At 46.2% G+C, this 16276-nt stretch overlaps 1 protein-coding gene across 1 annotated transcript in view; it reads right to left on the bottom strand.

Annotated features, from left to right (window-relative positions):
- Positions 1-15461, bottom strand: part of shank2b (SH3 and multiple ankyrin repeat domains 2b) — a gene marked incomplete at both ends in the record, with an annotated part of 94133 nt that extends 78672 nt beyond the window's left edge. The window contains 6 exons of the mRNA XM_084475902.1: positions 575-683; positions 1809-1880; positions 2736-2939; positions 14459-14674; positions 15221-15330; positions 15422-15461. Coding sequence (XP_084332028.1) covers positions 575-683; positions 1809-1880; positions 2736-2939; positions 14459-14674; positions 15221-15330; positions 15422-15461 — 751 coding nt within the window. The remainder of the gene's footprint in view (positions 1-574; positions 684-1808; positions 1881-2735; positions 2940-14458; positions 14675-15220; positions 15331-15421) is intronic.
- Positions 15462-16276: the final 815 nt, after the last annotated feature.

Here is a 16276-nt window from a genome sequence, read left to right on the forward strand (position 1 = left end):
ATTAAACCAGGGTACATAATCAGGGTACATTAAACCAGGGTACATAATCAGGGTACATAAACCAGGGTACATAGTCAGGGTACATTAAACAGGGTATCAGGCTTTGAGCGTTCTGTGTTAAATCACCTCTTTATTGAAGACAGCATTCATCACCCTCTCAGCTCACTCCCAATAAGAGTGAGACATTCACTAGTGGATTGAAGTCTTGCAGCGACCGTCTCTTTATGGTGAGATCCCGGAGGGGGGACTGAACTGAACCCTTTACTCTCCATCTCCTCCGTTGACAAAACCCCAAATCTGAGTTTATCACTCCAGTCTCACATTGGAGCCCTTATTGGTAGTAGTGTTAATAAATGTCCCCATGTGCCTGAGGGTCTGTTTGATGCTGTGTTCAACAGTTCAATAAGAACCCTGTTTAATGGAGTCCTATTCTACCACCATGCTCTGCCATAACTCCACCTTTAACCCTGTGTGTTAGTCTGTGTGTGTGTGTGTGTGTGTGTGTGTGTGTGTGTGTGTGTGTGTGTGTGTGTGTGTGTGTGTGTGTGTGTGGGGGGGGGGGGGGGGGGCTCACCTCCGCTGTGGGGGTCCTGATAGTTGGGGTCCAGCCCTCTCTCCAGCAGTCTGGACACTTTGTCCACCTGCTGGTTCTGGATCAGCTCCAAGAACTTCCTCAGGTTAGCCTGTACAACATCAACAACAACAACATCAACAACAACAACTACTACTACATCAACAACATCAACAACAACAACAACTACAGCAACAACAACTACTACATCAACAACTACATCAACAACAACAACTACATCAACAACATCACCAACAACAACATCAACAACATCAACAACAACAACTACTACATCAAAAACATCAACAACTACATCAACAACAACCAGAGCTCATCACTCCTTCACTAAGGGGAACCAGAGCTCATCACTCCTTCACTAAGGGGAACCAGAGCTCATCACTCCTTCACTAAGGGGAACCAGAGCTCATCACTCCTTCACTAAGGGGAACCAGAGCTCATCACTCCTTCACTAAGGGGAACCAGAGCTCATCACTCCTTCACTAAGGGGAACCAGAGCTCATCACTGCTTCACTAAGGGGAACCAGAGCTCATCACTCCTTCACTAAGGGGAACCAGAGCTCATCACTCCTTCACTAAGGGGAACCAGAGCTCATCACTGCTTCACTAAGGGGAACCAGAGGGCGGCGCCTCACTCTGATTGGCCGTGTCGGTGGAGCAGCCGGTCCGTTCTGGTTCTGTACCGCCGGCCGTTTCCAGGCCACACGGCAAGAATAGAACTGAGGGGCGGGTCCCAGAGGAGGAGGAGGAGGAGGAGGAGGAGAAGGAGAGGGGAGGAGGAGGAGGAGAGAGGAGGAGGAGAGGAGGAGGGGGAGGAGAGGAGGAGGAGAGGAGAGGAGGAGGAGAGGAGGAGGAGAGGAGAGGAGAAGGAGGAGGAGGAGGAGGAGAGGGGAGGAGGAGAGAGGAGGAGGGGGAGGAGGTGGTGGAGAGGAGAGGAGAAGGAGGAGGAGGGGCAGGTCAAAGAGGTGGAGGGGAAGAGGAGGAGGAGAGGGGAGGAGGGGGAGGAGAGGAGGAGGAGAGGAGGAGGAGAGGAGAGGAGGAGGAGAGGAGAGGCGAAGGAGGAGGAGGGGCAGGTCAAAGAGGTGGAGGGGAAGAGGAGGAGGAGGGGGGAGGAGGAGGGGGAGGGGAGGTGGAGGAGGAAGAGAGGAGGAGAAGCAGGAGGAGGAGAGGAGGAGGAGAGGAGGAGGATAAGGAGGAGGAGGAATCACTGAAGACCTACCTTGGTGTGGAGCTTGGAGATCATCTTCTGGTCGACGTGAGGCTGTCGGTACACTCGGCTCTTGTAGCGGAACTGTGTGGTGGTCCAAAGCAAAGGATAGCTTTATTATACTGTGTGATAACAAATAATACACCAAAGACAATCTGGTGAAAAATACTTTCTATAATTCAACCAGTAAATTAAATGTAGACCACAAAAGCGCCAATTATTGGGAGAAATCGCAAAGCATTACAGCTATGCAGGTACAGTTACGCAAATCGTTAACCCTTAAAAAGCTCCTCTAATGAACTAGAGTCTATAACATAAATAAGACGTTCAGTTTGTCAGGAGATGTTGAATTGAAGGGCTTCTCTTATCAACATGACTGAAGCCTTGGTTCCAATACAGTGTTCAGCGTATTTAATAATTATTCGCCGAAGATAAGGTGAATAGTGGGGAATAGGGTTATATATATGTATATACAACATATATATATATATACACTGTATCCACAACTGTCTTTAGAAACAAGTGCTTTCATCTCACTGAGGTCAAGCTGTACTTGTTCTTCTCTTCTACTGTTGACCTTACAGCTGTAGCTCTAACGACGGGACCCCCTGATTGGCTAACCTCTAAGGACGGGACCCCCTGATTGGCTTACCTCTAAGGACGGGACCCCCTGATTGGCTTACCTCTAAGGACGGGACCCCCTGATTGGCTAACCTCTAAGGACGGGACCCCCTAGCTGATTGGCTAACCTCTAAGGACGGGACCCCCTGATTGGCTAACCTCTAAGGACGGGACCCCCTAGCTGATTGGCTAACCTCTAAGGACGGGACCCCCTGATTGGCTTACCTCTAAGGACGGGACCCCCTGATTGGCTAACCTCTAAGGACGGGACCCCCTGATTGGCTTACCTCTAAGGACGGGACCCCCTGATTGGCTTACCTCTAAGGACGGGACTCCCTTGCCGATTGGCTGAGGGTACTCCCTGAGCATGCGCTCTTCATCCAGGAACTTGCCGTCGCGGCCGTTGCTGGCGGGCTGGAAGAGGCCGTAGTTCAGCAGGTCCTTCAGGCCCTGACTCAGGGAGCACAGGACGCGCTGCCGGGCCTCCCACACGCTGGCGTCCGGGTCGAAGCGCAGGCATTTCTGACGAGGAGGAGAAGAGACGGAGATCAATGAAGCCTGTTCCACACCTGATCACCTGATCATCAATCACAGGGAACTCACCTTCTGAAATAAAGAGATTAATGATAGGATTAGTAGAGGCTGTCAATCATTGCATCGTTGACAAAAGATATAAACAGTGTTAGTCTGTTATTGTTGCACTGTTCTCAAAATCAACCCTGGAACAGATGAAGAGTTTCCTCTGTTAATGTTAAACTAAAGACAGCCCTCATCTGAGGTGGGCCCCGACTCACGCTGAAGGTGGGGCCCGACTCACGCTGGAGGTGGGGCCCGACTCACGCTGGAGGTGGGGCCCGACTCATGCTGGAGGTGGGGCCCGACTCATGCTGGAGGTGGGGCCCCAACTCCCAGAGGAGAACCTCCAGAAGCTTCTCTCTCGCTCCCCCTTAAACTCTGAGCAACTCGACGCCGGAACAAAATACAAAGCAGGATTCTGCTGAGGATTACTGGTGCTGCCATTTAGGGAGCGTGTGTGTGTGTGTGTGTGTGTGTGTGTGTGTGTGGACTGGACGTGCTGCCGGGCGAGTGATAGCAGCCTTTCGGCTGAACCCTGTAACCATTTGGCTAATCCGCTCAGCTGGCGAGAGAGGGGAGAAAGAACCGAGGGGAGAGAGGAGAGGGGGGAGAGGGAAGAGGAGAGGGGAGAGGAGAGAGGAGAGAGGAGAGAGGAGAGGGGAGAAAGAGAAGAGAGGGGAGAGAGGGAAGAGGAGAGGGGAGAGGGGGGAGAGGGAAGAGGAGAGGGGAGAGAGGAGAGAGGAGAAAGGAGAGAGGGGAGAGGAGAGAGGAGAGAAGAGAGAGGAGAGGGGGGAGAGGGAAGAGGAGAGAGGAGAGAGGAGAGAGGAGAGAGGAGAGGGGGGAGAGGGAAGAGGAGAGGGAAGAGGAGAGGGGAGAGAGGAGAGAGGAGAGAGGGAAGAGGAGAGGGGAGAGGGAAGAGGAGAGGGGAGAGAGGAGAGAGGAGAGAGGAGAGGGGGGAGAGGGAAGAGGAGAGAGGAGAGAGGAGAGAGGAGAGGGGGGAGAGGAGAGAGGAGAGAGGACAGAGGAGCGGGAGAGTAGCACGAAGCTGGACTAGGAGATGAAGGGTGAAGCTACCAGCGTCTGGCGAGCTCCTTGCTGCTCCCCACTGATAGCGCAGACACTCTCTCTGCTGGCTCAATACCTCGGCAAATCGCCATGGCAAAATTTCATTTCTGAATCGTCTTCTTCCTAGACATTTAAACCTCGACAAAAGACGGTGATTGTTGGGAGATTACAATAAGTGTTATTTCTTTTTTATTTCATAAGGACAATGTCCGTGGCACAGGCACTGCTCTGAATGTTGCCCAGCATTTGGGAAATGCCCAAATGTATAATTCCTCTCTATGTTTAAATCCCCCGACCATAACCACTTCACAATCTGAAGGCTCATCAGGTGCATTGTTAACAGTGTAAACGGTAATGCACCGTTTCAAATACCTTTCAAAAGCAACAAGGGTAAAGCTTTTCATTATTTTTTCCCAAACTGTTTTGTGAGTGAGCACCAAATTAAATGATTCAGCCATTCACAAACATTCAGCCAGGGAGCTAAAATAAAGCCATATTAAATGTGAGTGGTGAGTAGCAAAACAATGCATTCATTTTCCACCTCCTTTCACCCATTTTACCATTTTATTCTTCTTTTTTATTTCTTAATCTGCTTTTGTGACAGGTTGTACCCCAATTTAATCTGTTGCATCAGATATACTGCAGCTATACAGAGCCCTTAGCTAGCGACGCACATAGCCCCAAGCTAGCAGCTTACAGAGCCCTTAGCTAGCGGCTCACAGAGCCCTTAGCTAGCAGTAGTGCAGCCCTTAGCTAGCAGCTTACAGAGCCCTTAGCTAGCGGCTTACAGAGCCCTTAGCTAGCAGTAGTGCAGCCCTTAGCTAGTGGCTCACAGAGCCCTTAGCTAGCAGTAGTGCAGCCCTTAGCTAGCGGCTCACAGAGCCCTTAACTAGCAGTAGGCTAGTTATAGATATAGATATATATAGAACCATAGATATATATAGAACACTAGACGTCTTACGGCGGAGCCTAGAACGTCCGCACTGGCAGCCATCTTGCCCCAGTCAGCTGGCTCACCCATAACATTGTGTTGGTAGTGGTACATGTACTTTTTAAATAACCATAACTTGCTCAATTTTCAACCAATTTTCAAACGGTTTGGTTTCTTGCAAACTACTACTATTTGTAAAGGGAAATCTTGTACCTATTTTAGATTATTCTATTTTTTTAGAACATAACATAATTATTCAGAAGTATGCAGTGTCATAACTACATCTCTGACGTTTATAACAAACCAAACAGTTTGAAAATCGGTTGAAAATTGAGCAAGTTATGGCTATTTGCTTTTCATGTGTGCAGTGTATCTGTGTAGCCTACACGGAATCAATTACACGTCATTTAACAAGGAAGTCCAAGAGTTCAAGAATTGTAATTGTCACATACAGGAAGTGTAGTGTAGTGAAATGAAAAGTGGCAATGCCTACAGAAATTGTGCAGAAAAGGACAATATCAGAAAATGCAACAAACAGTGCAGTATAATCAGGATGTAAGTATAAATAAATAAATAAATATATATAATATAATAATATATATATAACCAGGATGTAAATATAAGGTCTGAAAAATATGAAAATATGACAAAGCAATAATAATGATTATTACTACTTAATACGTGACAAATTAGTCTATTTAAATAAAGGCTAGTCACCAACAGAGCCAGCATTAGTCAAGGTAGCATTAGTCAAGTCAAGGTAAATCAACTCTTTCTACCAGTCAGACTCATCACAGGTCGCAACACTATATACAGCCTTTAACGTTCACCCAAAGTAACAGATCAAGTAGGCCTAGCCTTAATCAAGTAAATAAGTTGATGAATATATAAAAGAATCGTTACATGCATACATGAATCACAGCGCTCTATAATAATTCCAGTGTTGGCGCCCATTGGCAATTTATTCACAATCAGTTGTGGGAAAGTGGCAGAAATATGACTGTTTAACAGTTATGAATTATGTTCATTATTTAGGCTATTTGTTTATTTATTTAGTTTGGCTCTCCTTAAATTAAATTCACGCTTCAAAACGCGCGACTTTTACTTCGAAGGCGAGCTTTACTTTGAAGGCGAGCTGTCTCTGTTTCCGGCAAAGCGTCAGCTTGTTTCATTAATCAAGTTGTACAATGATATTTGAACAAGGAAGTCGAGAGCCGGAAACAGAGACAGCTCGCCTTTAAAGTAAAGCTCGCCTTAGAAGTAAAAGTCGTGCGTTTTGAAGCGTGAATTTAAGGAGAGCCAAACTAAATAAATAAACAAATAGCCTAAATAATGAACATAATTCATAACTGTTATACAGTCATATTTCTGCCACTTTCCCACAACTGATTGTGAATAAATTGCCAATGGGCGCCAACACTGGAATTATTATAGAGCGCTGTGATTCATGTATGCATGTAACGATTCATTTATCCTCCTCATTCCTCATCCTCATCGTCGTCCGCTTATCCGGGGTCGGGTCGCGGGGGCAGCAGCTCAAGCAGGGGGCCCCAGACTTCCCTTTCCCGGGCCACATTGACCAGCTCTGACAGGGGGATCCCGAGGTGTTCCCAGGCCAGTGTTGAGATATAATCTTTCCACCTAGTCCTGGGTCTTCCCCGGGGTCTCCTCCCCACTGGTCGTGCCTGGAACACCTCCCAAGGGAGGCGTCCAGTGGGCATCCTTACCAGATGCCCGAACCACCTCAACTGACTCCTTTCTAAGCAAAGGAGCAGCGGCTCTAATCCGAGTTCCTCCCGGATGACTGAACTTTTCACCCTATCCCTAAGGGAGAAGCCAGCCACCCTCCTGAGAAAACTCATCTCTTGTATCCACGATCTCGTCCTTTCGGTCATCACCCACCCCTCATGACCATAGGTGAGGGTAGGAATGAAGATCGACCGGTAGATCGAGAGCTTTGCCTTGCGGCTCAGCTCTCTTTTCGTCACAACAGTGCGGTAAAGCGAACGCAATACCGCCCCCGCTGCTCCGATTCTCCGGCCAATCTCACGCTCCATCGTACCCTCACTCGCGAACAAGACCCCGAGGTACTTAAACTCCTTCACTTGGGCTAAGGACTCATTTCCTACCCGGAGAAGGCAATCCACCGGTTTCCTGCTAAGAGTCATGGCCTCAGATTTAGTGGTGCTGATCCTCATCCCAGCCGCTTCACACTCGGCCGCCAGCCGATCCAGTGAGTGCTGAAGGTCACAGGCCGATGATGCCATCAGGACCACATCATCTGCAAAGAGCAGTGATGCGATCCTCAGATCACCGAACTGCAACCCCTCCCCACCACGACTACGCCTCGATATCCTGTCCATGAAAATCACAAACAGGATTGGTGACAAGGCGCAGCCCTGGCGGAGGCCAACACCCACCGGGAACGGAACTGACTGGCTGCCGAGAACGCGGACACAGCTCTCGCTTTGGGAGTACAGAGATTGGATGGCCCTGAGGAGTGAACCCCTTACCCCGTACTCCCGCAGCACCTCCCACAGTTTCTCCCGGGGGACCCGGTCATATGCCTTCTCCAAATCCACAAAACACATGTAGACCGGATGGGCATACTCCCAGGCCCCCTCCAGGATCCTTGCGAGAGTGAAGAGCTGATCCGTAGTTCCACGTCCAGGGCGGAAACCGCATTGTTCCTCTTCAATCTGAGGTTCGACAATCGGCCGAACCCTCCTTTCCAGCACCTTAGAGTAGACTTTCCCAGGGAGGCTGAGAAGTGTGATACCCCGGTAATTGGCACACACTCTCCGGTCCCCCTTTTTGAACAGGGGAACCACCACCCCGGTTTGCCACTCCTTTGGCACTGTACCAGACTCCCACGCAATGTTGAATAGGCGTGTCAGCCAAGACAGCCCCTCAACACCCAGAGCTTTTAGCATTTCTGGCTGGATCTCATCAATCCCTGGGGCTGATTCATTTATATATTCATCAATTTATTCACTTGATTAAGGCTACTTGATCTGTTACTTTGGGTGAACATTAAACGTTATATAGTGTTGCGACCTGTGATGAGTCTGACTGGTAGAAAGAGTTGATTTACCTTGACTTTATTGCTGGCTCTGTTGTCATGACAATAACGCCACTAGCTATCCGATGTAAAAATCCTTCAAGTTTATTTACCGTTCTCTCTACATAAATAAAATTAAAAATATATATATATTTTTGGTGGATTATCCTCTGGCCTGTATAATAACACAATTAATGCAGTGGTAAGTAAAGAGCAATACAACAAAATCAGACACGCCATGCACCATGTGCTTTCACAACTTTATTTGGGAGGTGACTAGCCTTTATTTAAATAGACTCATTTGTCACGTATTAAGTAGTAATAATCATTATTATTGCTTTTTCATATTTTTCAGAACTTATACATATTTACATCCTGGTTTATATATATATATATATATATATATATATTTATACTTACATCCTGATTCTACTGTACTGTTATTGCATATTTTGTATTGTAAATAATGTTTGTTGCATTTTTTGATATTGTCCTTTTCTGCACAATTTCTTTAGGCATTGCCACTTTTCATTTCACTACACATCCTGCATGTGTATGTGACAATTACAATTCTTGAACTCTTGGACTTTCTTGTTAAATGACATGTAATTGATTCAGTGTAGGCTACACAGATACACTGCACACATGAAAAGCAAGTTGTGCAATAATTTTATGAGAGCAAAATTAGATCTGCTGGCTCTATGACCTCAGTATTTTCCCCCAAATGCATGTGCTCACCCAAAACGCCTATAGCAACTTATATTATTGAAATCCATGCCCATGTGCAACCCGGTGTCACGCCAAAGCGTGAAATAGATACGTTGGTCCAGATCTTTTATGTGAAAATGGCGGACATACTTTATAATAACATGGTTGCTATGACGGTTGCTATGGACGCTGAACCCAGCAGCTCGCGTGCCGTTTAAATCATGGCTATAAATGTTTGTCTGTACTGATTATTATAATTTATATTAGAGCCGTAGTCGGGTTAATACAGGAGTGAATGGGCTGTGAATTAAACCAGAGTGAATTAATCCAATGCATTTCAATCAGGAGATTATTTTCAACAGAATATGGGGCAGGCTGCGCAGGATTCTATGGCGCTATGGTGGTTGCCATCGACTACACGACCTGGCCATTATTTCATTTATATATATATATATATCTATGTATTTATTTATTTATTATATACGGAGACCACCAGACCTCCTCGAAGCAACGAAAATGGTTTATTAAATACAAGATGGGTGGGCGAGAATCAACACAGTCTCACTGAAAACTTGTCAAAACGTCCTGGTTTCGCGTTAATTAGAGAACATCATTACACGGTTACATAAAATAACATAATCAGCAAAGACAAACATTTACAGCCGTGATTTAAACGGCACGCGAGCTGCTGGGTTCAGCGTCCATAGCAACCGTCATAGCAACCATGTTATTATAAAGTATGTCCGCCATTTTCACATTAAAAAATCCTAATAACTATCCAATAGGAAAGACGCTCACAACGTCTACTAGAGCCATAGTCGGGTTAATACAGGAGTGAATGGGCTGCTGGAGCACCCGGTCTGAACGTCAAACATCGACGGGATGGCATTACATTGTAGTGAATTAAATCCCTTCTCCGTCTGCAGGGGGCGCCAAAGGGTCCCTTTCCTGTTAGTGACTGACGCTAAAGTGCCCTTGCCACTAGTCGGGATTTGACGTTCTCGGAGTGGAGTTAGACTGTTGGATCGGAAGATTGAAGATTCTAATCCTTCAACGCTGCTTGTTGAGTTGTTGACATTGACATTAATTGTCGTCCCCTGTTGGGTGTGCTCTTCAAGCTGAGGCTTCTTCTTCTTCTTCGCTGGTGTTTAATTCCTCTATGGCCAGGCTTAGCTAATGCTAACAACTGTACAGAGAGGATGTGGCTGCAGCAGGCTAACCTGAATCAATCTAAACACGTCATCCCTGCCCTCAGATATACGCCCTCAGATATACGTGTTTCTAATAAGATATCATGAAAAGTTCATAAAGTAACGGTTTAATAACACAACAGCAGAAAACATGTGAGCTGCTAGTTTAAGATAGCAGCGTCCCTAGCAACCTGACGTCGTTGAAACATGCTTAGCGAGACCGAAAAAAATATATCAATTATCAAACTAAAGATCAGACACATTCACTGACTGAAGATTATGCAAGTTAAAAGTATATTTTTCGCTAGAAATGTTATTAGAAACACGTTTAATGGTGAATCTGCCCTAAAATATTGCATTTCCCCTTCAGATAATAAAGACTACGTAAACATTTCACCAAATGCTGGGAGAACGTTTGGCGTGATACCGGGTTGCACAGTGGGCATGGATTTCAATAATTGAAATTGCTAGGCCTTTTGGGTGAGCACATGCATTTGGGGGAAAATACTGAGGTCATAGAGCCAGCAGATCTAATTTTGCTCTCATAAAATTATTGCACAACTTGCTTTTCATGTGTGCAGTGTATCTGTGTAGCCTACACTGAATCAATTACATGTCATTTAACAAGAAAGTCCAAGAGTTCAAGAATTGTAATTGTCACATACACATGCAGGAAGTGTAGTGAAATGAAAAGTGGCAATGCCTACAGAAATTGTGCAGAAAAGGACAATATCAGAAAATGTAACAAACATTATTTACAATACAAAATATGCAATAACAGTACAGTAGAATCAGGATGTAAGTATAAATAAATAAATAAATATATATATATAAAAAAACAGGATGTAAATATGTATAAGTTCTGAAAAATATGAAAAAGCAATAATAATGATTATTACTACTTAATACGTGACAAATGAGTCTATTTAAATAAAGGCTAGTCACCTCCCAAATAAAGTTGTGAAAGCACACAGTGCATGTCGTGTCTGATTTTGTTGTATTGCTCTTTACTTACCACTGCATTAATTTTGTTATTATACAGGCCAGAGGATAATCCACCAAAAAAAAAAAAAATTTTTTAATTTTATTTATGTAGCCTAGTTAAGAGAGAGAACGGTAAATAAACTTGAAGGATTTTTACATCGGATAGCTAGTGGCGTTATTGTCATGACTGTCACGGCCGCTGGCCGAGGAACTAAATGGACCTCAATGCAGACAAGGGATGCTTAAAAAATGATAGTTTTATTACCAACACAATGGTCATGAGCAGCAGGCTCCAAAGAGCAAGGGCAAACAGCAGTGGGGAAAACAAAGGAACTTGGCGAGGCACTGGGGCACAACAGTCCAAGGGAACAAAAAACTCTTAACGAATGTCAAACTGAAAGTCCAATAACAGGGGGGGGGGGAGAAAGGCAACTCACAGACGAGGCAGGGGCAAGGACAAGGGCAGGGGCAAGGACAAGGGCAGGGCGTGGAGCAGCGTGGCTGCAGCGTAGCGTAGCTTGGCTGTAGCAGGCATAGAGTGGCTTCGCTGTAGCAGGCGTAGCGTGGCTGTGGCGTGGCTGTAGCTGAAGCTGTAGCTTCCGTGGCTGTAGCTGGCTTGGCTGTGGCGTGGCGTGGCGTGGCTGTAGCTGAAGCTGTAGCTTCCGTGGCTGTAGCTGGCTTGGCTGTGGCTGTAGCTGGCTTGGCTGTGGCTGTAGCTGTAGCTGGCGTGACTAGGGTTGCCAACCGTCCAGTAAAATACGGGATCGTTCCGTATTTGGCAACTAAAAGACCTGTCCCGTAATGAACTGATACGGGACGCACTTTGTCCCGTATTTTGGGGTCGTAATCGCGTGAACGCGTCTGCCCGCGATCGCGCATAACTCTCCCCCCCCCCCGTCAACAACCTGGTCTGCCCGCGATCGCGTATAAACCCCCCTCCCACCCCCCGTCAACAATCTCGTCTGCTCGCGATCGCGCATAAACCCCCGTCAACAATCTCGTCTGCCCCCCCCCCTCCCCGTCAACAATCTCGTCTGCCCCCCCCCCCCCCCCCCCCCCCGGTCAACAATCTCGATCAAGAGGTGTCCCTTATTTGAAACTCTGGGAGTTGGCAACCCTAGGCGTGACTGTGGCTGTGGCTGTAGCTTCATTCGAAGATTAATCCGCAGTGGCCGACTGGCCACCTGCGGCATAAATAGGCTACCCTGTGGCTGATTGGTAACCAGCCACAGGTGCACTGGTGGCACAGCATAGCAGATGGGTAAACCTGGTTCAGGACCGTGAAGGTCCGGCCCGGACTGTGACAATGACAACAGAGCCAGCAATAAAGTCAAGGTAAATCAACTCTTTCTACCAGTCAGACTCATCACAGGTCGCAACACTATATAACCTTTAACGTTCACCCAAAGTAACAGATCAAGTAGCCTTAATCAAGTGAATAAATTGATGAATATATAAATTAATCATTACATGTATACATGAATCACAGCGCTCTATAATAATTTCAGTGTTGGCGCCCATTGGCAATTTATTCACAATCAGTTGTGGGAAAGTGGCAGAAATATGACTGTATAACATTTATGAATTATGTTCATTATTTAGGCTATTTGTTTATTTATTTCGTTTAGCTCTCCTTAAATAAATTCACACTTCAAAACGCACAACTTTTACTTCTAAGGCGAGCTTTACTTTGAAGGCGAGCTGTCTCTGTTTCCGGCTCTCGACTTCCTTGTTCAAATATCATTGTACAACTTGGATAATGGAACAAGCTGACGCTTTGGCGCACTGAATTGCATTGCACGTCTCGGACAATGAAATTAGGCAATACCCCCTAAACTGGCCTTTTTCATTATACAACGTGAACAACTGTAAATTAATTATACTTCGTACACGGACTGTTCTGTATGTATCTATGTTCTATATATATCTATGTTCTGTATATATCTAGTGTTCTGTATATATCTATGTTCTATATATATCTATGTTCTATATACATCTAGTGTTCTATATACATCTAGTGTTCTGTATATATCTATGGCTACACCCTGGGGAACAGAGCAGGGCGGTGTTGCTTCATATCAAAGTACATCATTGGACTAACAGCAGGACTAACAGAAGGATGTGATGATGTGGTGGACTGTGGAGCACATTCAGGCTCATGTTTTATACTAACTTTATGACACAAGGATAGAAGGTAATCAAGTTGTAGTGCTGATAAGAGTGAGCTGGAAGAGGAGGTGAGAACATTAGGGTGTGTGTGGATCCTCTCTGACCTGATCATCTGATCAAGTGGTTCCACTGAGTGCTTGACACACATGTGAATGGGCTTATACACACACACACACACACACACACACACACACACACACACACACACACACACACACACACACACACACACACACACACACACACACACACACATACACACACACACACACACACACACACACACACACACTCCCACCCACATGTATATTAATTAATTAATTAATTTGTAAAGCAGTAATTAGTAACAACAAGACAACAACCAGATTTCAGATAATAATAATTAGCCATAGTATAATAATAGCCATAATTGTGATCGGGATGTCGTCTGAAGGCAGATATGCTACACACCATACCTACACACACACTCATACCGGTGTGTAGTATATCTAGATATAGGTATATCTATATCTAGATATATCTAGATATACTACACACTACATACTGGTGTGTAGTATGTATAGATATACTACACACTACATACTAGTGTGTAGTATGTATAGATATACTACACACTAGACCTACACACTACATACTGGTGTGTAGTATATAGATATACTACACACTAGACCTACACACTACATACTGGTGTGTAGTATATATAGATATATTACACATTAGACCTACACACTACATACTGGTGTGTAGTATATATAGATATACTACACACCAGACGTAGGCGATTTGAGTTGGCCCTGCAGAAGGTCTAGAGAAGAGCAATACACATACATACCCTGGCGAGCTATTGGCTTGTTTAACACAATGACGACAGGGAAGTGACGGCAAGCAGCCAATTGCGTACAGAGACAGTTGAACTGTCTTAGGGTTAGGGTTAGGGGTAGGGGTAGGGGTAGGGTTATGGTTAGGGGTAGGGTTATGGGTAGGGGTAGGGTTATGGTTAGGGGTAGGGTTAGGGTTAGGGGTAGGGGTAGGGGTAGGGTTATGGTTAGGGTTAGGGGTAGGGTTAGCACCAAACACCAAAACTTTGTCATCGCTCTTTTAAAATAAGCTAGTACAATTAAACAAAATTATGTTTTGCCGTAGAATATTTGATACTGTTTAATTGGTTTCAGGATCTTTGATTAATCATTTGTAGTTACAAGTCAGAAGTCAGTCATTTAAGTTTTCATTTTGAATTCAATTGAGAAAAAAATGAATGCACCTGTGCCCCCGCCGCCCCAGAATGCACCTGTGCCCCCGCCACCCCACAATGCACCTGTGCCCCCGCCACCCCACAATGCACCTGTGCCCTGCTCACCGTCTGCTGCAGGTCGGGGACCGCCACGCGGACCACCAGGGAGTGCGTCCTCACATCCTCCATGCGGGGCGGGGCCGGGGGGGCGGGGCCTATGGTCTCGTAGACGCTCTCGTCCCGGTCGGACACCGAGTCCTCGGAGTAGTCGGAGAAACTCTGAGCCATCTCATCCTCACTGGAGGTGGGACTCCTGGGGCGAGGGAGAGGGGCGGCCTTCAGCTAGAGAGAGAGAGGGGGGGAGGGAGAGGGAGAGAGAGGGACAGAGAGAGAGAGAGAGAGAGAGAGAGGGAGAGAGAGAGAGACAGACAGAGACAGAGACATAGACAAAACATTGTTTGAATTTGTTCCACCTTTAGCCTTCATATATGTATCTTTCATTCATAGCCAGAAAGTGTCCACTTGTCTAAACAAGATATTCTCCACAGCCTTTGGTTTCAGGTTATCATTGCAACCTTTTCATTTTGTCACCAAAGACGAGCCAGGATGACATATTTGCAGATAATTGGTTTAGAATTGAGTATTGTAGCTTGTGTGGTGCGTGCATGAATGTGTGTGAGTGTGAGTGTGAGTGTGAGTGCGTGCGTGCGTGCGTGCGTGCGTGCGTGCGTGAGATGAAGGCGTTTTAAATCCTGGCCGCTGACAGCTGCTCTACATCATTACCTGTGGAGAGAAGAGAGGCTGAAGAGAGGCAGGGCAGACTGTGCTCTGACAGCCTAGAGATCAGTTGGGTCCATCTCTCCCTGTTCCTAACCCTAACCCACAGACGGTGCTCTGACCAGAGAGCAGCTGAGCAGTGCTGCGTGTTAAACCCTCCTGGGCTCTCCTCCCTGGAGACACCTTCAGACGGACCGCTCCGAACACGTGGCTCTGAGCACCTGAGCGTTATGAGGAACACCGCTCCATTTTGAACGCGTCAACAAGTTCCTATTTCCACAAAAAATCACCTAAGCTGGACTGAGCTGATACCAGGGAGGAGCGCTCTGTACACGGAGCTGGACTCAGCCATGTCCTTATAGCAGCACAGCGCCACCACAGCTGAGGGAAAGGTTATTGGTGACGGCGGTAGTGAGAGGACAAGGGATCTACTGGGGCCGCGACGGTCGGGATGTTCATCAGTCTGTCAGCAGACACCTCTGGACGTCTTCCTCACAGTCCGGAGGAAACAGCCACCTTTCAAAACACGCAGCGGCCTTCCCCAACTCTGGACTGGATTAGGAAACAGATGTTCTGTTCAGGAATCTCTCTCTCTCACACACACACACACACACCTGATACTGAAAAGTAGAACTGAGCATTCAGCCATGAAAACGAAGCCCTAGTACTTGCATGTGAAAGGGCTTAGTGTCACACACACACACACACACACACACACACACACACACACACACACACACACACACACACACACACACACACACAGGTCAGAGCCGTGAAGGTCAGTGTAAAGGTCAGACAGCTCAGTGTCTGGACAGCGAGGAGCTCATTGTTCACAGCAGGGGGTTCAGCGTGGTCAGGCCCACTGCGTTCTTCTGTCTGTGAGTTGATGACAATACAAACTGGAACTGTTTCCTGAAGTGCACATAAACATGTTATTTGGAATATGGTTAAAAAATAAATGCAATTTCCCCATTGTGTTTTATCTTCTACTGTCCATGTGTGCTACATAACTAATATTGGTACAATACATAAAACCTCTCTCTAATGGGTTTGAAGTGTCATTCTATGTCTTCGATCAGCACAATGCACGTGGGACTGATCCTAGGAGCATGTATCCTTTCTAACCTTATTTGTGAGCTTAGTTCGATCTGACAGATGATTCAT

This window comes from Micromesistius poutassou (genome assembly GCF_964030765.1).
Source record: "Micromesistius poutassou genome assembly, chromosome: 12".
Taxonomy (NCBI): Eukaryota; Metazoa; Chordata; class Actinopteri; order Gadiformes; family Gadidae; genus Micromesistius; species Micromesistius poutassou.